Source organism: Juglans microcarpa x Juglans regia, chromosome 8S, assembly GCF_004785595.1.
Source record: "Juglans microcarpa x Juglans regia isolate MS1-56 chromosome 8S, Jm3101_v1.0, whole genome shotgun sequence".
NCBI lineage: Eukaryota > Viridiplantae > Streptophyta > Magnoliopsida > Fagales > Juglandaceae > Juglans > Juglans microcarpa x Juglans regia.
Window position 1 is genome coordinate 1,946,623 of NC_054609.1, and position 25,700 is coordinate 1,972,322.

General features: G+C 31.5%; 2 protein-coding genes and 1 non-coding gene across 5 annotated transcripts; 1 reads left to right on the forward strand and 2 right to left on the reverse strand.

Moving 5' to 3' along the window:
• Window positions 1-962: 962 nt before the first annotated feature.
• LOC121244567 (ACT domain-containing protein ACR3) lies at window positions 963-7,828 on the reverse strand. Of its 3 annotated transcripts, XM_041142693.1 has the most exons (9): window positions 7,608-7,820; window positions 6,848-6,953; window positions 5,181-5,365; window positions 5,035-5,080; window positions 4,283-4,397; window positions 3,730-3,797; window positions 2,964-3,581; window positions 2,215-2,319; window positions 963-1,433 (listed from the first exon to the last, which is right to left on the reverse strand). In XM_041142693.1, exons 3-9 carry the CDS (start codon window positions 5,249-5,251, stop codon window positions 1,110-1,112), a joined length of 1,347 nt encoding a protein of 448 aa, XP_040998627.1. In that variant the 5' UTR covers window positions 5,252-5,365; window positions 6,848-6,953; window positions 7,608-7,820; the 3' UTR covers window positions 963-1,109. The 3 variants fall into 3 exon arrangements, with proteins under 3 accessions (XP_040998627.1, XP_040998626.1, XP_040998628.1); XM_041142692.1 differs by lacking the exon at window positions 6,848-6,953 and having other exon boundaries at window positions 7,608-7,828; XM_041142694.1 differs by lacking the exons at window positions 6,848-6,953; window positions 7,608-7,820 and adding an exon at window positions 6,359-6,813.
• Window positions 7,829-19,387: 11,559 nt separating this feature from the next.
• On the reverse strand, window positions 19,388-20,745 carry LOC121244660. Its single transcript, XM_041142823.1, has 2 exons — window positions 20,101-20,745; window positions 19,388-19,820 (listed from the first exon to the last, which is right to left on the reverse strand). Exons 1-2 carry the CDS (start codon window positions 20,456-20,458, stop codon window positions 19,738-19,740), a joined length of 441 nt encoding a protein of 146 aa, XP_040998757.1. The 5' UTR covers window positions 20,459-20,745; the 3' UTR covers window positions 19,388-19,737.
• On the forward strand, window positions 19,418-19,488 carry TRNAG-GCC. The gene has a single exon. It is a non-coding gene; the product is annotated as a tRNA-Gly (tRNA).
• Window positions 20,746-25,700: the final 4,955 nt, after the last annotated feature.

Sequence of the window (25,700 nt, forward strand, 5' to 3'; positions counted from 1 at the left end):
TATGATAGATAAAAACTTTTCATTTTTAAATAATGTAGGATCTATTCACCACTTTTCTATACTCAGATATTACAACTTATCTCTCCTTAAATCTCTTACGTGCTCGTCAAGCAATTCCATCATAAAATACTAAAGTCCAACACTACTTTGGCAGCTAAGGGTAAATTGAAAATGGTTTGAGGAGTAAGATGGTTTTTGTATGAAAAAACTAATTCTTATCCAAACGGTTATCACATGCTGATTTGAAAATAGTTTTTGATGTCTTTGCAAGACGACAAAATTTCAAATAGTCATAAGGCCAACGAAAAAAGAGAAAAACATTCAGCTTTTCTTTCAAATCAATAACACTACACATCTCATATCTTCAACTTTTCCAACAAATAAATATATTTATAAATAAAACAAAATTATTATAAATAATATGGAATTATTTGTGGGACCCACATCTATCTCCTCTCCAACAACTTAAAACAATCTCATCTCATTTCTAATTCAAACACACAAAATTTTCAAAAATCATTTCAACTCATCTTAACTCACAAATCTTTACTACTATTCATAAACCATTTCAACTCATTTTATCTCATCTCTCAATCCAAACCGGACCTAATTTTTTTCCCTTTATTTTTCAGAAATGGCCTTTTTTTAATATTTATTTTCTAAAAAAAGAGATAATATATCTAAACTGTAAAAGATTTTGTGACTTTCTTTTTTGTAGTCAAACTATTAACTATATTTTTAATGTGGCCATGTTCCCCGCGTGCGTAATTGTCAACATATCACACCTAGAGCAAGGCCCTCCTTTTCGTGGCTGTTGCGTGCGGGCATCATGAAAGTTGATTAGGGGGAAAACCTGTGGATTGAGCAAGCTCTATTTTATGTCCAACCCAGAGTTGCGAGTTTTGGTTTTATAAAATCAGTGTTGAATTGCTGGAAAACATACATAAACAGAAACAAACAAGTAAAAAAGAAAAACCATGTTCAGACAGCATAGCATTGTAAGCATTCATGTCCATTGTACAAGGGCCTGCCCACAATGATCACAGACAGCTTCATTATTCTGTACACTGCCAATGTGTCTGTTTGGATCAATTTACGGATATAGTTTTTTAAGCTAAGAACCTTTCCAACAAGTTACCAAAGAAGAAGCTCGTTTTAGCCCATCCGCTAGCCTCAGGTGCCTTTGCACTTGCTGCTGGGACCTTCTTCACATTGAGCTTGATTGTGTGTCCAATTTCTTTGCGAAGTGCTTCAATGGTCTTTGTGTCCACTGGCTTCCCTGAAGCGTCTCTAACGTAGAAAACATTCACTGCTTGCTCCCCTACTGTTGTTACATCCGCTCTGGTGACTGATAATCCATTCTCTCTCAAGATCCTTGTTACTTCAGATAGTAAACCTACTCTATCCTTTGCACAGAGCTCTAGGCTTAGACCCTGTATCCATGGTCGACACCATATGAATTGAATTCAAGCTGGAAATTTTGTATGAATTTTCTTGTATTTGATCCAGTAACATGTATTAATGAGACAATTATATGGACTGTGAAAACAAGTTCATGGTGTGATTCATTGACAACGTATTCACAAAGGAAAAATGGATCTTATGTTGCAGTTAATTTCAATTTGCTAGATAAGTTTAATGCCCCTTGATTAAGATGGTCTTTCAAAGACAGAGACCATTTTTGCCGTCCTTTTTGTGTGGTTAAGTGCAAGACACGTAATAGCATGGTTTCACAGTTTATAACCCATGTTGTGTTAACGTCTATTTTGGCCAGAGACTTATTTCTATAACAACAAATAGAGGAATGTGTGCCATCTATAGTAATAGCAAATTCAGGATGGTGTCTAATATCCCTTCAATTTTTAAGAACCATAAATTGTCAGGCCATAATGGTCTCCTCTCCATTTTAGTAATTTACATGGCACGCAAGAAAAATAGAGTTTGATCGCTGGAAGATGAAATTGCATTGAACATAGGTTTTTAGAAACAATGAACTGAGGCCAGTCTATTGCCCTCATATCTATCATGTGACAACCAACTAGATCATGAAAAGTTCTTTTTATTAATATAATCATGACAAGTTCAAAACACTCTCAATCAGAAAAGTGTACATGCCTGATTCTTCAATTAAACGTAAACGATTCTGTATATTTCTGTCTGCTTTAGGCAAGAAAGAAAGGTAAGGGTAGAAATTTGGTTAGAATCGTCACTTACCTCAGTTACTCTTCTTTGAATAGCAGCTTCAAGACATTTAACGACCCTTTCCTTTTCTCCTTCGGTATCAAGTGTGCACCCATCGACGTGACGAATAAAATATTCCTACAAGTATATGAAGGTTAGCCTGACCACATGTCCAAATCCCTATCGTGGGCGTTGGAAATCCTTTGTGAATGTAACGCTTTTCATTTCCTTTTTTTGCCTTTTTGAAAGAGGAAATCCCAAGTACATATATGGAGTGAAATCAGAAATACTGGATTACTTTAAATGCTGGAGTCCACACAAAAAGCAAAAACAGAATACAGAGAGAAGTCACTTGTTGAACCCTTGAAATGCACTTACCCAAAACCTAAGGCCACTTATTTTTCCACAAAAGGAAAAGATGGAAGCCTAAGTGAAAATAATGTCCAATTTGGAATTTGGACTTTGGACATGTGAATGCTCATTGATTCTGTTAGAGATTTTATTGTTTACAGTGGCTAAGGTGCGGAATCTTCAGCATAGTTCATGGAAAAAACCAATGAAGTGGTATTATGGTACATATTGCTTTTACTCGTGGTGCATAGCTAATGTCAAATATATATGAGCAACTGCACATATCCTGCAAACATATATGTGTTTAAGTTGAAGCTATTTGATGTTATAAAGTGAGCTTTATTATGAGCATCTGCAATTATCATGCGAAGTGTAAGTTGAAATCAACTTCATTAAATTGTTCATCAGAAATGAAGTCAGTATTCATTCACCTGTGATGCATACGGGCCATCTGATGAAATGGTGGCATGGAAAACAACATATTGCATGTCTGTGAGTGTGCACACGATGTCAAACATTAGTTTTGCACGATCTTTGCACCGTACACTAATCACTGAGTACCCCTTTTCCTCGCAACGGTCAACTGTAATTTTTGGTTTGAATGCAGGAGGATAATCAATCTCAGTTGTTACTCCACCTCTTTCATAGTCCCTATCAGCAAAAAACATCTGATGGAGCCGTCTATCAACATGGGTGTACCCCATGGAGAAACTTGTGCAGCCCTCCCACTTGTCATCCTCACATACTCGCAAGATGTTCTTAAGCTGCTCCTCCATTACAGATAATCTTGTCGGGTCATCTACGGCACGGTTTGTGGTGTTATCATTGACATAAAGAACACATGCTATTCGCCCATTGTGCGTCCATAGTTCAGCTGTAACAACATTAATGTCGAGGTTGGCAAGAACAGCGGAGATCTCAGATAAGAGACCAGGACGGTCCCTGCCAATGAGCTCAATAGCTGTGTGATCACCAATAGAGTGTACCCCAACCCTTTTGCCTGGCCAAGTCCTCAACTTGTCCTTCACGTGTCCATTTGGTCCTAAAGCCTATTTTAGCAACAATAGTTGATTAAATTTGCTATAAATAAGTCATATAAAGACAATATATCCATTTTAATGGAAACTTGCCACCTTTTAAGTAAGTGGTTTATAAATTAAGTCATGAAAGCATATCCAGAAGAAGAAACTGGTGTACCTTCTCTATGTAGTCGATGGTTTTGCTGTCTGTTACCCTGTTTCCTTGTTGATCCGTGACATGAAATACTGTCCATTTGAAAGTCTAAAACATGTCAACTAATTGTTTAATGTGTGTGCAGGCATGTATAGTGCAAAGAAAAATGCTATTCATCATCCTCTGAATTACAATCCTCTCATCATCCCTTTACATGATATCAAATGATTGGAAAATTAGTAAAGAATGATAAATAGTTTTCCAATAATTTGATGCCACATTAAAAGATGATGTGAGGATGGTTAAAAGGATGATGGGTAGCACTTCTCATAGTGCGAAAGATTCGGTAAGTCAAAAGAGAGATGCAAACGGGATGCTTTGCTAAGGAACTCTTTGTTAACTAATATGAATGACAAAGATATCGGTACATTCACATAGCCTAAAATGAGAGACATTTTTTTTTCTCCCCTAGGGGTCTGGGAACAAAAGTTCATTTATCAGCCAACATTGCCAAGTAAAGAGAAAGCTCATAGTCCAAGTATATAACAAACAAGCAAAAATAAATTCATATACAAACCATCCATGAACCATCCACCATCAGAGGAGATGTAAGCTTTGGTAATGATGAGGTCAAGATCTATCAGTATTTGCACAACTTCCAACAGAATTCCTGGTTTGTTAACGCTGTCAACCTACACATCATGGTCATAACCTCCTCATGATATTCTTGTAAGGGAAAGTGCAGAGACGAGGATGTAGAGATGTGATATTGTGGAGATAGTGTATGCTGTGCATAAGGTAAACTAACAAAGATAATCCTTCACGCAAAAAAAAAAGACAATTTGTTGCAACATAGGTAGGGTTAAGCATGATCCACCTGCCATATGAACTAACTTGGGCCGAAATTTTGTAGATAATTTTGTGATGCTCTGTTTGAAAAATTAAGGAATTTATGAGTGACTTCAAATAGGTAATTTGATTTTTTCCTATTCTTTTTATTTGAAAAAAAAACGAGATGTTCTTTTTCATCTTTAATTTTGTCATCCACAATCATGCTTTATTGAAGTGTCACATTTTAAGTAATTTTCATTAAAATAGCTTGGATTACAAAGCTACTTAAAATGTCATATCACTTATCAGTCAATATGGTTAAGATTGTTAAAATCTTGACTGAAGAGTAGCGTTACTTAAAATAAATAAATGAAGTAATTAGAAATATTGAAACCCTTATATCATGCCGTATGGCACTGCAATACACAAGAGTGACCTGATCATGGCTGATTGTGGAGGACAGAATGAAGTATAAGTCATAAATATATCAGAATGTACCTTGATTAGAGTACAGTCATGGCAACTAATGTTGTCTACGGACACCCTGCAAACAGAAAATAGTTACTTAATGAAAACAACACAATGGTGCCAGAAACTAACTTTAGGGAGTGCACCATATGCAGTCAATAGAAGAGAAAGAGAACCTTGGAGGATTGATTCTGGTGCTAAAGCTCTCATATTCAGGATCAAAGTATGGCCAACAAACTCTTGACATCTAGTTCAAACCTTTGGCAATCAAGCTGGTGTCTCTTTTCCTGTGTCACAGAAGGATCAACACTACCCGGTTTGCTGGCGAGGTCCACCACCGTTGAAAGCAACGACTTTCCACCTGTTATTAATCCATATCTTAGTGAATCAGACGTGGCATATAAAAGTGAGTATGGCAAACATTATAGGAAGAACAATTAAGAAGGACTTGTAAACAAGTCCATCCCATCAAGCCTAAAGGCTTAGCCCCTCTCACGCTGATTTGGAAAAACAGTAACCGAACAGAGGGAAGTTCACTAGAGTTTGGAGATGAGCTAGAAACTCTTTTCGGTATTGGCTCTTTCATCCTTAATGGCTCCACCAGCAAGCACTAGACACACCCAAATCAGCATACGGAAAAGAATAAATCTACTTGTAACCTTTTTAATCGACACACCAAACACAACTGACGTGTAAGCCTGCCACATCAGCTTGCATAAAAAAGTATCAGTACTCTTACCCTTTTTATGAATATAATGAGTATCACAATAAGTGGTATGTTACACATCAAACTGGCAAATATCCTAGCTCTAGAGAAAATAGGTGAGACTCGTGATATTATGAGCTCATAATATACAACTCATGATAAGATTTGTGTTACCAATGAAAAAATTCTGGGTTTGCACCAATGATAGGAAGTTTGCTACTATCTAGTTGTAACTCGATGAAGTCAAACTGGTGATAAGTTTTACCAGTTATTAGGCAACAATAACCTTCAATGCAAATAGTCAATAAACGCACCTAATTTTTTCTCAAAAAATCAACCACATTCTACAGTATTACAGAGATGATCTTGAGAAAGAAAAAACTAGTGATCAAAGTCATTCCAATCCAGCAATCCTTATGATAGGCAACAATTGCAGACAAACCGACTTATGACTCTGAGATTCATTCAAACACAACAGTAGCTGTCACACAACCTCCATGGAGGATCCTATTGAAACTATTCCCTCCACTTTGCTTAAAATATTAGCTTGTATGTGCTGTGTTTTAATCAGTGCTAGAAAGCATGCTGTATAAGAAGAGGCTTTAAGGTAAGAAATTGATCGTAAAAGTTCCACGTATTATATATCACCTTTTCACGTTTGGCTTTCACCTGTAACTTATTTTGAACTTAGTTAAGGCATGTTCTGTGTTGTTGGTGCTGAAGTCGAATATGGGTCATTCCATGGATTTAAAGAATAAAGGGTATCAAAAGAGAGAGACCCAAAATTACATGAGCAGAAAGCTGAATGAAAGGGTTTAAAGTGTAATCACATCCTCCAAAAAGTTACAAGATTCTATTTTTTTTTTTTTTCTTTTAAGAAAGCATAAAGCTTTAAGGCTTCAAAAGACTTCAAAGATTATGAGAGAAGATGGGATCTTTTCGGCTTCCCGAGCCTAGTCCATGGCAGAAAATGGTGCCTTGAGGAATGCACAGTAAAAGAGGCATTTAGACACGGAATCTTAAAAACAAAACTAAATTAAAAAAAAAATACAAAAAATGAAAATAAAACCCAAGAGTTTTGGAAACTCAACACGTGGGTGTCTGTGACTCAACAAAAGAACAGACCGTCCATTTTACTTTCGAGAATTGGTAGCCCCAAATCAAGCATCGAACGGTCTTATCAGCTCCTTGATTCTTCTTGATTCAATGGTGGTGAAATTTTCTTTTACTTTTCAGCTAGCAACTACCAGACAAAATAATTATAACAATAATAGTTACAACAACAACTCAGCTTAAGCCTTATGCAGATGCCGACAAAAGTCTGCAGTGTGGAAACAAAACTAGAATTCGGAAATTTGCTGCGTTTTCGTGCAAATCATTGCTCTTTATTTTCATGCAATTCAAGAAACTCTTGTATCAATGGAGGAAGAAAATTCATTAACCAAAGCTGTAAACCAGAATCTGCTGCAACTTCAGCAGAAGAAAGAGAGAGAGAGAGAGAGAGAGAGAGAGGAAATGGCGAACCAGAATCTCAGGCGCACACCTGTGAATTTGATTGAAGGAGACAGATAAAGAGAGAGTGAGAAGTTTGCAGAATTTTTGTTTCCAAGTGGAACAATGATAATATGCAGGGTATGTACACGGAGAGAATAATTTATCGGGAACTTCTTTGGATGAAGATTAAAAGGAGAATGCTTTGGATCACGAGCTCAGGCAGAAAAGAAACCCATTCTCGGAGAAAAAACAGCAGGTCCAGAATTTGGCAGGAAGGTTCTGGATTTGAGGGCAGAAAGAAAGAAAGAAACAAAGAAAGAGAAGAAGAGTGATACAGAGTGAGTCCATCGGCGGAGTCAGAGAAATCCATTGAGGGTGCTAAAAAGAAGAGAAAAGGTGTTACCTTGAAAGGTCAAATTGAAACTGGAAGTAATTACATCCTCTCGAACAGAGCAGAGAGCGCAGAGCAGAAAGATGGATCTTTCTTCTACTTTTGTAGCTCTGCTTTCGACGTTGGAATACCACTCTCTCTCTCTCACACACACACACACACACAAGCACGCACGGAGAGAATAAGGCTGGTGTCTCGTTCGCTCGCTCGCTCTCTAAAAGACCAAGGAATCGTGAGCGTTGGTCATGGCGGAATGAAGGTCCATTAAATATTTCGGATGTCTTCTTCTTTGTTCTTACCTTTTGGTGTCAGCTGCCTAGTCGTCACATTTCTGTACCGTCGCTGTTATAACTTTTTTGAATCGAAGAGATTATGTGAATCTCAATCTATTTAATGTTTTTTTTTTTTTTGACACATCAAGCTATTTAATGTTGGAGTTTCTATTAATCACGGATGTTAGTTATTACCTTAGAATATATAGTTGTGTCTATGTATTTTTTTAAATTATTATATACCACACCACATTCTTTATATTTATAAAAATAGTGAAAAGATAAATTATATTTACAGTCATAGAGTGTGCATAAGCTGCATAATTTCTTTAGAAAAGTGAATAAATAAGGAATTCACATAAAAAAATTAATTTTTTAATAATAGATCTCATTATTTTTTAAAAGAATTGTGCTGCATGACGTACTCTACGACTATATCTAACATTACTCATTATCTTACAAATTAAATAACATTACTCTTGACAATACTATTTGCGTAAAGAAAATTGAAATTTTTAATTTTGATTATAATTGATTGTGGAGTTTCTTAAACTAAATGTCGCATTACCCGTTTAATAAATGTGATAAATTCTATATAAATGGAAAAATACAGAGGGTTATAAAGAAAAAAAAAATGAAAAAATATACCAAATTTGTAAACATAAAATAATGAAATTTATAGTCATTTAATACAAATTGAATGATGTATCTCAGCAAGAACTGATTTATATATGTTACATATATGATGATTAGAGATATTAATATCAATGTAAACGAGTAAAGTATCATTTTCTCTTGTTATAAATAGCTAACTACAAATATATATATCTTGCCTTTAGTTTCAATAAATAGACATGATGTATGACTTTAATAATCGTGACATAAGATATTGTTGGGATGGACGTGATGAAAAAGCTTTCTGTGGTAATTATTATTATTATTTTGAATAAAGAAAGGAGTACGGAAGAGATAGAGGAATGCTAATATTCACGTTTTAATGCCCAACCAAGCTATAGAACGATGGAGCCTTAAGACTTTGGATAATTTAAGGGGAACATGCCACCGACATGCACCACATAGTCAGAGCACTATGTTTATATGAGAAATGATATTTGTATTTTTAGATTTGTTTGGAGAGTGAGATATGACAATAATTTTATGAATAATAATAAGATAGTTCGTGAATAATTGTGAGATAATTTGAGTTGGGTATTTTTTAGATTTTAGGAAATGAGAGATAAAAAATTGAATAAAAAATATTATAAAATTAAAATATCATTAGAATATAGTTTTATAATATTATTTTTGTTTATAGATTTGAAAAAGTTGAATTGTTTTTTTTTTTTTAAGTTTGAAAAAATTGAAATGATTAGTTTGAAAATATTTGTATTTGAATTATATTTGGGAAGAAGATGTGATGAGATGAAAATTTTAAAATAAAATCTATTTCCAAACAAACCTTTTTAGAATGTATAAGCATCGCATATTTCTTTTAAAAATGTAGATAAATCTGAAACTCACATAAAAAATTATTTTTTTTAACAACGAATTTTATTTTTTTTATCAAATAAAGTGAGCAAGAATTATACATCCTAATATTGTATCTAATATTATTTTGTTTATATATATGCTTTCCTTTTTTACATAAAAAAAAAATTATCTTGACATAAGAAAAAGAAATGGAAGGAAAAGGCAAAATAGAGAGAGGCCTTGGTAGTTGGTTCCCCACCATTAATGAAGGAATTTCATTAACTTCATTTTGAGTTTCACTTTTCATGTCTAGTTTCAAAACCAATCTTTTTGAGGCTCCTACTTTTTTGTTTCAATGGAATGGGTGGAAAAGTGCATATAGTTGTTTTTTTTCCTTGCTTTAGTAACAAAATAGAAGATGATATATGGATAAGTCTTAAGGCTAGATCTATAAAAGAAAAAAAAAAATCAATAACACATTCAAATATACTGTTTAATTACTTAAAAAATGTTTCAATACAAATTTTAGTATAATCACTTTTTCTTGCTTCTTCTAATTTATGTTTTGAATTCATATTTTCTGAGTATGAGATTCAAGAATTATACTTTATTAAAGTTAAATTATTTTAATAAAAATACTAAGCATTCTCTTATTTACCTTCTTTTATTAATTATATATAACGTATCACATCAAATCACATCAATTTATATTTTTTTTTGAATTAAGAATTTGCTTATATATATATATATAATATTTGCCTATATAAAATATATTAGAGGGGCCTGTAGCCACCTTTTGGTGGCTGGGGGTGCACTAAGAGGCCTACTAGGTCCAAAGTAGATAAAGCCAAAAGTGCTTAGGAAAAAAAAACTAAGAATTCCACCTTGAATGCCCAATTTTACTTTTAGGGTTTATATTGGGGATTAAATTAGGGAAGCATTAAGGTTGGTGCGGTTCATGGACATTGGGAAAGGCAGCTTTCACTAAGTGGAATAATTATGAATGAAATTAAGTGCTTATATATTCACTAAGCACCAATTATATATATTTATATTATATATATATATATTTATTTATTAAGTCCCCTAGTTCTACCCAAATGCTTGCTTAATTAATAGGGGCCACTGCCAATTTTGGGGAACTTTATTTGTCAAGACTTTTCACAAGTACTTAGCTTTATCTTGGTGAGCTATATAATATATATATATATATATATATATATATATAAACACACACACACACAATATATAGATATGGATAATACTTTAGTCATATGTAAATAGTTTCAGTTTTATGTTAGCATTCAAAATCTATCTCAACTCATCTCATCTCATCATTACAACTTTTTCAAATTTTCACACAAAATATAATAATCAATTCAACTTTTTCAAATCTCAAAATAATTTTTTTAAATTTCCACACAAAATATAATAAATTATTCAACTTTTATTCTACTATTCACAAACCATCTCAACTCATCTCTAAATCCAAATATAGTAAGCTATGATCCATGAATTATGTCCAACATTCTTGCGTATGTTTCCTGTTTATTTGGAGGACTAGATTTCATAGTGTTTAATCTATAACTGAAGTTGATCAGGCATATATTAATATTGCTTGGTTTGAAAAAGATTTTATATAAAGAAGTTTATAAATTGACATGCTTTGATATGGTATATTAGTTTGTAAATTTTTTATTATTATTATAAAATATATGTATAATGTATAAAATTAAGCTAGATTAGTTTGTAAATTTTTTTATTAGATTTATTTGTAAGTATAGAACTTCTTTAAATTTTTATTTGTCAATATACCGGTACAAAAAACCATGCCTTAATCCCAAAATAGTGCTGAAAAAAAGGACAATATTTACAAGTATGAGTTATTCCCCTTCTTGTATACTAAATTTTTGAAAAAAAAAATTATGATATACAATACATTTTCATCCTACTTGTATATCACTGTTTTGGCGTGACATCGTCCATCAACTATTAGATTAGTTCTTATTTTTTAAAATAACAAATTGACTCAATATTCTATAACATTTTCTCAAAAAAAAAAAAAAAAAAAAACTATGCTATGAGAGGTTTTTCCACTCTAAAATATAATGCTAGTTTTAGTTAGGGATGTCAATATGTGATACAACCTATTAACCAATTATGAACACAACATAATAAAAGCGGGTCAGGGGTTTAGCCTAACGGGTTTGTGTCAAAACGGATTGATCCGTTAAGACACGATTTCTTAATGGATTGATAACGGGTTAACCCCGTTTTGACCTGTTACAATTATACCCTTATATATAAAAATAAAATTGTTAGGATTTTAATTTCAATATTTTTATTGTCTGAATTGTAATTTTGGACTTATAGTTAGTTTTATATTTTTATAGATATTGTAATTTTAACATTTATATAAAATTATGCTAACCTTAACTAGATGAAATGGGTTAATTCAGGTCTATTCAACCCATTTACATGGGTCAAAACAGGTTGACAAGACACGACCTATTATATTAATGGGTTATGTTAGAGTTAACTCATATAGTATAATATACATATTTTAACATGACAGGAATACGATCCACTAATACGATTTGATACCTCTAATTTTATTACATAATTTCTAGACACATGGTTTCCATTCGAAGTTTCTTTCTTCTAGTCATGGTGAAACATATAAGATAAAATCCTTTTGAAGGTTGGAATATCTTTTACCAAAACTCACCTCACTGATGAAGATATATCTAACTTTGCTTGATGATATGAACCATGAGAAATGGAATCAAATTCCCACCTATTTCCTCAAAATTAAACCTCAAACCCATTTTCTCTTTAATTCTCATAGGTTCTCAGATTTTGCTTTTTGTCTTTTCGAAAGAATTGGGTTCACATGCTTATAAGACTTTGTGATAATGTTTTATTAATTTTGATTCCTTCTAAAGTTCATAAAATATTATAGCACACTAGTAATTATTTAGTCCACACTTTGCTTAAATTATTTGAGAATAAAATGTACCTTCTTGATATAAAATGTTTCATATTATATATATATTAGTTTGTTGATAATTTTTCATCAATTATTTACTACAAAAATGATAATTTCTTATAAAAAAAATATGTATATTCTCGCTGCATATAATTATTCTCGTATATATTCATTTCATTAACAAAGTTTGTAGGTAATATATTTCACAGAAAACATGTTGTACTTCTCGTATTAGAAATCTTTGGATGAAAGTAAATCATGAAGATCTCGTTTAGTTATATAAATTATCTCATATAATCATTATAATTTTTTTAAATTATTAAATAAAATATAATAAATAATTCAATTTTTTTAAATTTTAAAATAAAAATAAGATTAAAAATTAAATTTGTATAAAATATTGAAATGCAAAGGAAGCGTGTGTTTTTGGCTCTAAAGCATGGTGGAGGATCTTTCGAGGTAAGTACGTAATGGATGAGATCCAATTGGCAAGTGACTTTAGACGTACGAGGACCACCATGAATGATCATTTGGTTTGCCACATACATACACTGATACACTTGCATGATGCTTTATTTTAATTTGTACGTGTTGTACTAAATTAGCATATTCTCGATTGTCTCACACCCTTTACAATTCCAATTTGCTAGAGATTTTTTTTTTTTTTTTAACTGTAAAAGTCTGTTTTGGGTTTTAAAGCTTTTATAAATTGAAATGAAAGGATAGTTTTTAACTTTTGATAATGAGATGGGATGAGATGATATAGTTTTAGATAAAAATTAAAAATTAAAAAAAATATTATTGTTATTATTGTTTTAAAATTTAAAAAAAATTAATTATTTATTATATTTTATATAAAAAAAATTATAATAATAAAAAAAATTGATATGATTTCTTAAGGTCTGATCTCTTAATTGAAAGCTCGTGATGGGAGAATTGTCGCATGACATCACTAAATTAGTTTAAATATGCACACATTAGCGAGTATAATCGCAAATAATAAAATGAAAAATAAACAATTTATTTTTTTAAAATAAACTTCTGTCGCATTTGAATACACGTGTACGGGGGTGAAGAAGAAACAAACAAAATCTGACGAAATATATATAGAAAATTTCAATGAAATAAGAAAATGGGGAACTGTAGAAGATGCAAAGGTGGCCAAATTGCAAAGGAATATTCCGTATCCTGCTTTTTCTAAAGTGCATGCATCTCAGCTCACGACCACACGTTTTTCTGGGTCCCTGTTTGGCATTGTTGGGTGCGTCAACTTCAACTTTCCATATTAATTTCCCACCTCAGTCTTCGCTTTCATTTCTATTTTCTTTGCAACAAAATGCAGGAGAGAAATGATTAAGTAAACAGAGATTTCGTAAAAATATATTTATAAATTAATATAAATCATTTAGTTCTTTACGCGATATATATTAAATCCAATCGTTCAAAAGAATATTTTATACAGCTTCTAATGAGTAATGATTCAGTTGATTATATTGGTTTTAGTTCCACAAAGTATGCTAAGAAAGCAAAAAAATCATAATTTTATTGGCTCAAAGAAGCCCTCCAATGGATAGAATTATACCTTCAACAAGAGAAAAGGCACTCCAGCAGAGAACGATCTCATCAGGACATGTTGCATAACCTCTAGGCTTAAGCCAATCTTGAAAAGAGAAATATTTAATTAAGATTTAATCTTTGAGTTCTGCTACATATAATTACTTTTATATATTTATTACGTACTTTACTGATGTAATTGACTAAAGCAGTTATTTTATTTTAAAAAAATAACGCAACCAATCACATTAATAGAGTGTATAAAAAATACGTAAAAATAACTTCACATAAAATATTTGATAATCATTTTTACAATATATTTCACAACTCTATATCAAGAAGAAGTTACTATTCAAATCTCTAGAGTTTGCACTTTTTAGTTTTAAACAAAGGATAAAAAATAATTTAACTTGATCGAATTCTAAAATAAAAATAAGATTAAAAAATTACATTCTAACAATATTTTAATTTTATAATATTTTTATTTAACTTTTTATTTCTTATTTTAAAAATCCAATAAATATCTTGATACAAATTATTTTACTATTATTTATAAATTATTTTATTATTATTTATAAATTATTTTACTACTATTTATAGATTTTTCTTCTGTTCTTATTTTCCAAACGAGGGGATAGTGATTCACCTTTCACTTATCTCAAAGGATACTTGATTTTAAAAACAAAGAGTTTCCTCTCATGATTATGCCCAACTTTTTTGTGCTTTTTTCTTTGTCACGCTTCCAATATCTGGGGTGCTTTTTGAGTCCACTAGCTCAAATGTTTCAAATTCATTGTGTAAAAAATAAAGTCAAATACATAAGGCCTATAGAGACTACTACCATATTAGCTTGAGAGATACATCTGAACTGACTTGCATGTCAACTGGACTAATGCTGAGATAAATACTGGATTTGACTACCATCAATTATTAAAAAATGTGGAGATCCTCTCCCTCAGATATTTTTCCCTCTTTCAAATTTTCAAGTCAATTACAAATTGATCCCTTCATCTTGAAATAGTTGAATTTAATTAATTAGGTGTTGAAATCTAAGATCCATCCCCTCATGTCCAATAACTATTTAAATTACCTCTATCCATTATCTCTTGATCTTATATATACCTCCAAGTTTATTATAAAATCCATAATAATATGAATAATTGGAATACTTTTATTTCAATTTCTTAATATTATTATATGGTTTAAATGATAGAGGAATTATTTACATCAGTCACTATTCACTTTTACACCTCACACTTGTAGTTTTTTTTTTTTTTTACAAGGTGTATGAATACTTTTCATAGAGTGTGAGGATATTTTTCATAAGGTATGGAGTGATAAATAGTGATCGTTGAAAAGAATTTTTTTAAATGATATTATCATTTTTTGGAGATTGCATTATCATGATGATTAGTCTCACACATCTAAGTTGAAATTGTAATGAAAGGTATAAAATTAAGTGATAACTCCTTTTAACTTTCTAACATTTTTTTAATTAGGACAATGTATAAATTGATTCTAATGTAGCATTTTCAACTCCCACATCGTTTTTTTGTTCTTGTTTCTAAAAATGATGTTTTCTCCCATTTTAGAAGATGGATATTATCATATAGAAATAATTTGTACAGTTTAATGATATACAAGTCTTGCGTATTTCCATTAAAAAAATAAGTAAATCTACGATTCACATCAAAAACTCATTTTAATGAATAAATCTATTATTTTTTTAAAAGAAGTGCGTGAGACTTGTATTATTTAAAACTGTATCTAGTATTATTATATATATTATATATCTTGAAAAGTTTATTCTTGCTTTTAACGTATGGAGTAAGCCAAAACCTTAATGATTCCTCCATACATTTCACTTTGTGGTGGACACTGTTGTTTGGTCAAACTTAAAAGATGCCTTTGGAATTACCACTCCAAGATCTCAACATTACGTACCATGAGTCATTGACCTCTGTCTTTTAAACATATTACTTACGCACTCTATTAATATAATTTGATTGTATACAATGTGTAATGTTCTAATTTTTTTGAATTTTAAATCACTTAAAATTCTTCATCATATGAATTTTCAACATAATTTTATACGTGATTAGATGATGTGACTCAACTCGAACAAAACTCGTATATATTTCAAAGTTTTTATGTATTGCATGGAAAAAATGGATGATGTTGCTCATGAACAGTAACAAAATTTGGATCTAAAACATGATTGTGCAATGTCAAGATTAGAGTGGCATTCCCATTTGGATTGGACAACCTCAAAATGGTTGTACAATTCTAAGTTTGGCGTCACGTTTTGAAATGTTTGTGACTTGATTCGTGCCAACACGACAGTTGCTTGAGCCTTATCCATATAGAGTTGGATACTTAGCTTTTTTTCTCATGAAATATCATTCCATCGTTAATATGTGTACAATTATTTTTATAATATTTTATATAATCTAATTTTAAATAAGTATATTTTTATAAAATAACTTATAAAAAAAAATATCATTTTACAGAAATATCATCTTTTTAAAAAATATAATTAATTATGCACCGTTTGGTTAGTGAGATGAGATGAGATGAGATGAAATAATTTTAGATAAAAATTGAATAAAATATTATTAGAATATTATTTTTTAGTATTATTATTGTTTTGAGATTTAAAAAAATTAAATTATTTATTATATTTTGTATGAAAATTTGAGAAAGTTATAATGATGAAATGAGATGAAACGAAACCGTTTATATATCTAAACGAGACCTAAATGATTGTAAAAAATATTATAACCGTACCTTTACTCAATTTGTTTTTTTTGTATCCATAAAAATCAATATCATTCTAATTCACAGGAGTTGGTTCAAGCAGTAAAGGCTTTAGTATTTGCGTTATAATCTCTATGAAAAATTCCTTGTCAAGAACTGAACAGTTCCAAAATTAATTGAAACACTGTTCCAAACACGTGCCAATAAAAAAAAAAAATCAACCTCATCCTACTTATTAAAGACGCATCTTCATGCTTTATATCTAACACTCAGAAATTTGAGGAATAGTTGCAGCCATGAACTGAATCTATTAGGTTCAGCTGATCGTGAGTGTAGACTGTAGAGGCCATCATCTGTTAAGATCTAATAATGGCCAAAGAGAGACTTTGTTTTTCAGAAGGGAATATCCTGAGCATTGACTATTTCAGATGATATATACTGTTGATCCCCAGTAATTCAGATTTTATTTGATTAGAATCTCTTATCTGAATTGGTTATACACTTATGCCTTGAAAAAATAAAGGCATTTTTAAAATGTCTATTTTTTTTAATATAAAAGGGATAGTATTGTAACTTAGTAATAATATGTGGCGATACTCTATCTAAGAATCCGTTTAAATATTAAGATGAGTTAAGATAATTTATAAATAGTAGTAAGATTATTAGTTAAAAAGAGATGATGATATCAGCTCATCTCTATATCTAAACGAGCTCAAATAGTACGCATATAATAAATAAGAGGATATTATTTTTGGCCATCGAATTTATTTTATATATGTATTTACTCGGAAGATTAAATTGAGAATTTGATTGCAAAATTAAAAAAAAAAAAAAAATCTATTAACTTTTTTTCTCTGGATCGAGAGCCTTCACTGACATTACAATTGTACTACACATCCCAACTTCTCTGTCTCACTCTCCATGTGCCAACAAGTGTTTCGAAGACTTTGTTGCTCCTGTTCTTAACCTATGCTTGAAGCCACCCACATCCACTCTGTTCCCAACCAATTGATGTCCCACCAAGTAGGCACATGATTCCTATTATTTCATGAAATTATTCACGGCCCAACCATTGTTCAACAAGTGAGAAATGACTAGGATAGAGTTGAAAATGAACCAGTTTATTTGATAGTCCGCTCGGTTAAACTTGAATTGAATTCGACTCGTGAAAAAAAAGCTCGCATGCAAAACAGATACTCACTTGATTAGTAAATGACACATACTGATAAAACTCGACTCGACTCGGCTAAAGCTCATTAAGGTCTGCTCGTTTATGCTCGAGTCGATTCGTTAACTCGACTTGATTAATGCTCATTCATATCTTAATAAATATATACATACACATATGTATTTATGCATATATATATGTGTATTAGTTAATAATATAAACATAACACTTTTATAATTAAATATATAATATGTAACCTAATTAATTACTTATGTCTCTATATATTGAATATACTTCATAGCTACTTTTAATAATTTTTATAATAATGAGTCGATAAGATTTAATAATTTCATATACTAGAATGTGATAATCATATATGAAATAGATATATGCTATCATATTATGTGTATATATTAATAATTTTTGTAAGTATATAATTTATTGTTATTATGGATAAATATTAACTAGTTAGATATTAATTATTTATAAATTTTTAAAATCTTATAATTTAATAAAGGTTCTACTTGTTAGTTGTAGAAATTTAATATTAGATTTTTTATTTATCTAATTTATTAATTATTAAATCTTATTCACAAAATAAAAAAATAAATAATTCGAACTTAAGCCCGAGTTGAAAATTTGGCTTATCGAGTCGAGCTCGAACAAAAAATAAATAAAAATCTCAAGCTCGGGCTTAAGCTTGAATTTGAGTTTTTTGAGTCGAGCTGAGTTTGACAAGTCAAAGACCAGCTCGGCTTGATTACAGCCCTAACTGCGGCCTTCCAGAACTTCTGCAAAATTCAAAGCAGCATGGAAATCTCCCTGAAAACACCAGTTAAAGTTTTATACTGGTTAGCATAGATAGGTGCTCTGTAATCAGAACTTAAATTTCATCTAAAAACTGTAGCAGCCTAACTTTTTTGCAAATCCTGGGTCTTTAGACTTATGAGGCCAATGATACATATACAGTATTGTACAAAAGCCCAAACCTTTAGGTGAAGCCCCCCAGCAAGCACGACAATGTAATCCCAACTTGAGATGATAGGCGAATTTGGACTAAATTGACATTAACTCAGTCCAGTCTAATTTTAAATTAAGTATAACATTTAAATATTTAACTTTTAAATCATTAAATTCATCTCAACTCAAAATCTTTTTACACGTAAGACCCAAAATCTTTTTCAATTCAAAACCTTTTTACACGTGAGAATTACAATCTTTTTCAATTTCACATAAATATATTTAAACTTATTTTAACATTTAAATACATCTAAATTCATCTTAAGTGGGCTCCAAAAACTTATTCTACTATCTCAACTCATTACTATTTATAAATAACTCAACTTATCTTAAACTCAACATCCAAACGAAACTTGAATCATTGGGAGAAAATGAGAGGATGCTTCTCCATGAATGATTAGGCTAAAATTTATGAAAAAGAGTTATAAAAATGAATAATGTTAGGGACAAACCTGAATATAAAAGTATTGGACAAGATATTTAAAAAAAAAAAGTGGATTCCACCGAAAAAGAATAAATAAATAAATAAATAAAAAGGGTTTTTCATACTTTGGGGCTTGTCGATTTTTAGGTTTCTATCAAATTGCGTTAAGCACCAGTGGTCTAGTGGTAGAATAGTACCCTGCCACGGTACAGACCCGGGTTCGATTCCCGGCTGGTGCAATACTTTTTACAAACCGGCTTGCAAGTGTATATATTTTTTTAAATTTTACGTGAAAGTACGTAGAAGGTATGTAAATAAATTTTATTGGCTACAAACTTTCATGTCCATATGCAATCCTACCTTATTTAGCACAACAAGCTATTAATGATTTACTAAGAACACTTCCAAAGCTATTTGTGACTCTTAAGCTTTAGCTACGGCTTCGTTGGATTCTCATTCCCTTCAGGTTCTGTTGGTGCTTCTGCTTCTCAGAAGCTAGTCTTCTTCCCAGTTTCTGAAACTGAAACAGCCTGCAGAATTGCCTTAAGCTGCACACTATCTATGCTGTCATCTTCTGCTCCAAATCAATAAACAGACTATAAATCTTCATATAAATAGTTAGCAAAAAGAATATTAGAAAATTATAAAGTAACGATTTGTACAAGTCTTATATAGACAAGTCTCGTGCAATCTCTTTGTAAAAAAGTGAATTCCACCAAGAAAAAGTGTAAACAAATCATTTTTTTTATTAAGTGAGACCTACTTTTTTATAAAGGGTCTGTGCGGAACTTGTTTATTCAAGACTTGTATCTAGCATTACTCATTTAAATAATATATAAAAGATCTCTGACCTGATTCTTGTAGTTCATAGGAAGCCCCAATATCCATGGAGGTTTCATCCTCGTTTGATCTGTATGCAAAAGATGAAAGCATCGTCATGTTTCTCATGATGGAGTTTTCAGAAGAGCCATTCGATGAGGGGAAGCTTCTATAAGAGATAACAGACTCCATGTCTTCACTGTCATGATCATTTGATATTAGAACAGGCTTGGACACAGAATAGAACAGGATGTGTTCTATGTCATGCGGATCTCTTGTATGAGGTCTCAAAACTTGCACAGACATGCTATGTCGTATTATTGCAATCTTGGAAGATATCTGTTTCAAGTAAAACCTTAAATCCCGTCTAAGGTTCCTTGTAAAAGACATACAAACATATCAATGAAATGATTTAAGTAGTAGAGAGATAGACATATAAATCGAATCCCACAACCTTTACCGAACATTTAATGCCGATTGAGAAATTCTCTTAGACAGTCATAAATGTCCTAGAGTTCCCCTAGGGATCCGAATCCCACTTGGGAATAGTTCACTTATCAAAATTATATTCATCTTTTTCAAAAGAAAAAGATCATTAGAGCAGCAAATTGGACTGAAGGATGAAAGAAAAACATTAGCATAGAGAAGAATTCACAATAGTGAAAAACATTAAAAATTAATAAACTAACTATCAATGACAATCTGAGCATTGGTTATGGCTTATCTATCTTCATATTCATATTCATATTCGCATAATATCTCTTCAAATTAATTAGTCTGCATTGGATTATGAATCTTCAAAATTTTACATAGCTATAAACAATATATCTTTAAATTTGACGAAATATTGTTCTCTCTCCAAATATTATTTTATTATTTTTCTCTCTCCTACCCTTTGATCTCTCTCTCTCAACAGCAACGTAAACAAAAAAAACAAAGAGGATTGAACGAGATTGATAATTGCTTATTTGAAGCATATCAAGAAAAAATAATTTTAAGAAAAAAAAATATTTTATTATTATTTGGTTCAAAGATGCATAATTTAATATGAGAGTTTTTCTTGATATGCAAAATCAATCTTCAAAAGATATGATTTTGCTTGAAGATTGATTTTGCATATGCATATAGAGAAACTAATGATAGTGCTCGAAGTAAGTGATAACCATATATATATATATATATAAATGACAAATAAAATACCAGTCGATTACAACCCAACTTGCATTACAGCTTGCACCCTCTTGTAAAACAACCTGCTTAATTGGAAAACCAGCCGTAATTTTGACTTCAATGCTGACCTGTAAATTAAAAGAAAATATCAATATGAACAACAAAAGAGAAAACAATAGACATCCTGATCATCATCAAGAGAGTTGAGTCACATGGTGAGAAGTGAGAACCTGTTTAAGTGCACAAACGTTGTCAGTTTACAAAGCTTAGGTGGGCTTTTTTATAAATAGAATATGAGCAAAGGCACCTCATCTATGGAATTAATCCGTTCCATGACATGCTAGACTTGTATAAAAATTCTATTTATAAGTCAGTTTGGAGGACATGCACGTCTTCCATATTGCTAATGTGTCAAATTAAAATTAAAAATATTTAAAATTGTCACAAATCCACTCATATCATGTCGACAATTGTGCTCTTTACATTGACTTATAAGTAGAAGAACTCGTAGAATTTATCGGAGGTATAGCATATACATTGTTTTTGAGTTTAGAGTGTCATAAATATGCCAACCTAATTAAGCACTAAGTACTACAGTAGTCATGCACTTAAAAGGGGGAAAAATCATTTTACATTGGATAATATGATCTATTTAACGTCACATAGATAGTATTAGTTTCCTTCGAAATAGTGATGATCCTTATCCCCCATGAAGACGATGGGTAAAAGCACCATTAAATCCATTGAGTCCTAAAATAATTTCAGCAATAAAAGTATGATCCATGCATGCTATCTGTATGAGAAATGATATTTATAATCGTGAAATGTATAAACGTCACGCAAACTCTTTTGAAAAAAATGAGTAAATAAGAGATCTACATAAAAAAAGAAAAAAACTAATTTTTTAATAGTAGACCTCACTTTTTTTAAATAGATTGTGCGGCACTTACACACTCCACGATAGTATCTAGCGTTATTCTATATGAATTCATAGCCATCCAATTTTTTTTACATTTAGAGTACAACATTATATATGGTGTTAATAGGAATGAATTTACAGCATGCATGTATTACCTCTTGATCTTCAAGCCTTCTAGCACTTCTCTTGAGCATATCTACATACAAATCAACTTTCTCTGAAACTCCTTTCTCCATTGCACGAGTACTCATTAAAGATAAATCATCCGTGTATGCTCTGAGTTGGTAACCCACTATATATATATATATATATATATATATATATGCCAAAACATGAAAGAAAAAATAGACAGAAATTTATTTATATGGTGAGTAGCATGAAGACCAATATAATAACTAATAGCAGAACACTCATATATTATTTACTAAGTTTTCAACAAAAAGGTATGCCTTTTAATAAGCTTACAGGGAAGAAGATGGACGAGCCAAGGAGCAAAAGCAGAGTGTTATCTCCACAGATGTTGAATTCAAGATACAGTAAGCCACAATACAGAACAAAACAATAAAAATTTTGATTCCTGAGAAACATGTAGATAATTATATTAAATCCACCCAAACACTTACTGGGATGGAGGAGCTTATGGACGACTCCTAGCACGACAAGCTTATCGCCGCCACGGAGAATGCAACCCGCCGCCTCCACGCCTTCAATGATGTGATCAAGCTCAACTTGGTTGCGATCCTTAGTGGCATTCAACGCAATAATAACGCAAGATGGAGGAGACAAAGGGCTATCCATGGACATTTGTATGTTATTCTACAGGAATCCACAAGTAATGTGTGTATAGTTTTCCTAACTGGGTGATGATCGTTATGGAACCTAGAGACCAGAAACCTTTATTAAATAAGTGGCTTTTTGTTTGAGGAAGCCGAAGACAAAATGGTAGTCGTTAAAATCGAGACCTGTTAAATAATGAGGTTGTCCGATTCATATCTGTTTTTCTTACAAGTAAATAAAGGGTATCAACCGGCAGTGGCTTACTTAATACTTACCTCGAGATCTTGTTCAATAGATCTCATCTCAAAATTCTAACTCATATCATTTTATTTCATCCTCTTTCGGAACATAATTAAAATATAAAATTTTTAAACTAATCATTATAACTTTTTTAAATTAATCATTATAACTTTATCATACTTTCAAACAAAAAATAAAAAACAATTTAATTTTTACAAATCACCAAACAAAAACAATATTATAAAACTATATTCTAACAATATTTTAATTTTATAACATTTTTTTATTCAATTTTTTCTCTCATTTTCCAAAATTTAGAAAATACTCAACTCAAACTATTTCACTACTATTTACAAACTATCTTACTAGTTATTACTATTCTCAAAATTTTTATCGCATCTCACTCCTTAAATGAGTCCTTATAACCATTGAACTACTCTAAAGTTGTTTGACATGCCCTAGATTCTGAGTTCAAAATTATCAATATTGTTAAAAGAGATTAACTACAAAAAGATTTTATAAAAGTAAATTTATAAATTGACGTAAATTTATGATATAATACATTAAATTGTAAGACTATTTTTTATAATATATACAAGTTGAAAACTCCGATATATACATACATATATGCATACGTAAAACCAAAGAAAACCAATATACATAAAAGAATACTTAAGGAATTCTAGTAAGTTAAGACTGGCCCATGAAAAGTCCGCTATGTAATTGGACTAGGCGATATGGTTAACATTTAAGAAATCACATACAAAATTATGGTATAAAAATCCAAGAACATTTTGGATCAAATCGAAAATATTAATTAAATAGTGAGATAAGATGATCATTAAATAATTTTAGATAAAAATTGAAAATTGAATAAAATATTATTAGAATATTATTTTTTAATATTATTATTATTTTGAGATTTAAAAAAGTTGAATTGTTTATTATATTTTTATGTGAGAATTTAGAAAAGTTGTAACTATTAATACAAAAAATTGCACAACAGGCCGGAATAGAGGAAAGAGTCATCCCCGACCCACGTTAGTGATTCGGGTTTCGATACGGTATTCTTTACGTTCATCCATGAAATAAATAATAAATAAGCAAATAAAAATAAATAAAATAGAGACATATGAATTTACATGGTTCGGCATAAAAGTCTACGTCCAAGGGTTGTTGGGGCAAAATCCACTATATCATGTGATGATTCTACAATATCTCATGGCCCCACATATCGCTCAATATAATGAGAGAATTTAGTCTCAAAAGAGTCACTCTAGAGAATTGGTGGAGAGTGCATGGAGTCAACCACCATATCTGTAGGAGAGTTGCTCCTTATATAGAGGTTATTTTCTTAAAGTGATAGAATCCAACTTGACTTGTGATTCCTTTTTCTTTTAAGAGTTTGAGTTAACTTCTTTACTTTATCTTTTTCCTGCCTTATCCCTTGGTTTTATCCCTTCCCTTAGTGATAGATTTCCAATGGGTTTGACCCAGCCAATTTAATCCCTAACAGATGCCCTCGATTTTTAAGGTCAACTTATTTATTAAGAAGACCTTGAAAATCTTCAAGTCAACCGTGGTGAAGGTTACCTACAGAAAAAGAAATTCTGGTAGCTGGTTCATAGTTTTTCACTGTTATGCAATGGAGATCTCCATGAGTGGTCCTTAAGAAGAAATTGTAAAATTTTTAATAAGGGCCTTCAAGGATGGGCCTTTGTGAAGTTTGTTTGTAAGAATGTTTGCTTATGTGAATGTTTATCGTTAGTAAATGCGTATATTTCTGTGCTCGATGATCGATTTTGGTTGCCCCAGTAGATTTTGCCTATGGTGTGATTTTTTGTTAGTGTTTTTCCGTTTTAATGTTCATGTAAGAGTTTGTTCATAGTAACCAGTGCTTAAGTGGTTAGGGTGTCCGTCGACCCCCTAGATCCATCTTAGGAGGTTGTTAAGCACGTCGACTTGTTCTCGAATGACACCCGCGTGAGGCGGTTATAGAGCTTGTAAGCATGTTCCCGAAAGTAACCCGCTGACGACAGTTGTAGCGAGTGGAGACACTCGGATGTAAGTGTTAATGAGAGATCCCTCGATCGTTTTACCTTAAATTTGAGGCTAGTGGGAGATCCTTCGACCACGTCACATTTGGCTAGAAGGAGTTAACGGGAGATCACCTCAACTGTTTTACCTTGTAAAAATGAGGCTAGTGGGAGATCACCTCGATCACATCACCTTGGCTTGTAAGAGTTAACGGAAGATCACCTCGACCGTTTTACCTTATAAATTTGAGGCTAGTGAGAGATTACCTCGACCACGTCACCTTTGGCGAGAAGGAGTTAATAGGAGATCACCTCGACTGTTTTACCTTGTAAATATGAGGCTAGTGGAAGATCACCTCTACCACGTCTCATTTGGCGAGAAAGAGTTAACGGGAGATCACCTCGATCGTTTTACCTTGTAAATATGAGGCTAGTGGGAGATCACCTCCACCACGTCACCTTTGGCGAGAATGAGTTAACGGGAGATCAC

Excerpts from the sequence above, each read along its gene's own strand:
- LOC121244660 (XM_041142823.1), bottom strand. The coding sequence starts at position 20,458 with ATGTCTTTTACAAGGAACCTTAGACGGGATTTAAGGTTTTACTTGAAA. Across the intron at positions 19,821-20,100 it reads CTATGAACTACAAGAATCAG|ATGACAGCATAGATAGTGTG; the intron begins GTCAGAGATCTT and ends TTGGAGCAGAAG.
- LOC121244567 (XM_041142692.1), bottom strand. The coding sequence starts at position 5,251 with ATGTCAAGAGTTTGTTGGCCATACTTTGATCCTGAATATGAGAGCTTT. Across the intron at positions 5,081-5,180 it reads ACCAGAATCAATCCTCCAAG|GGTGTCCGTAGACAACATTA; the intron begins GTTCTCTTTCTC and ends TTCTGTTTGCAG. Across the intron at positions 2,320-2,963 it reads ATGGCCCGTATGCATCACAG|GAATATTTTATTCGTCACGT; the intron begins GTGAATGAATAC and ends ATATACTTGTAG.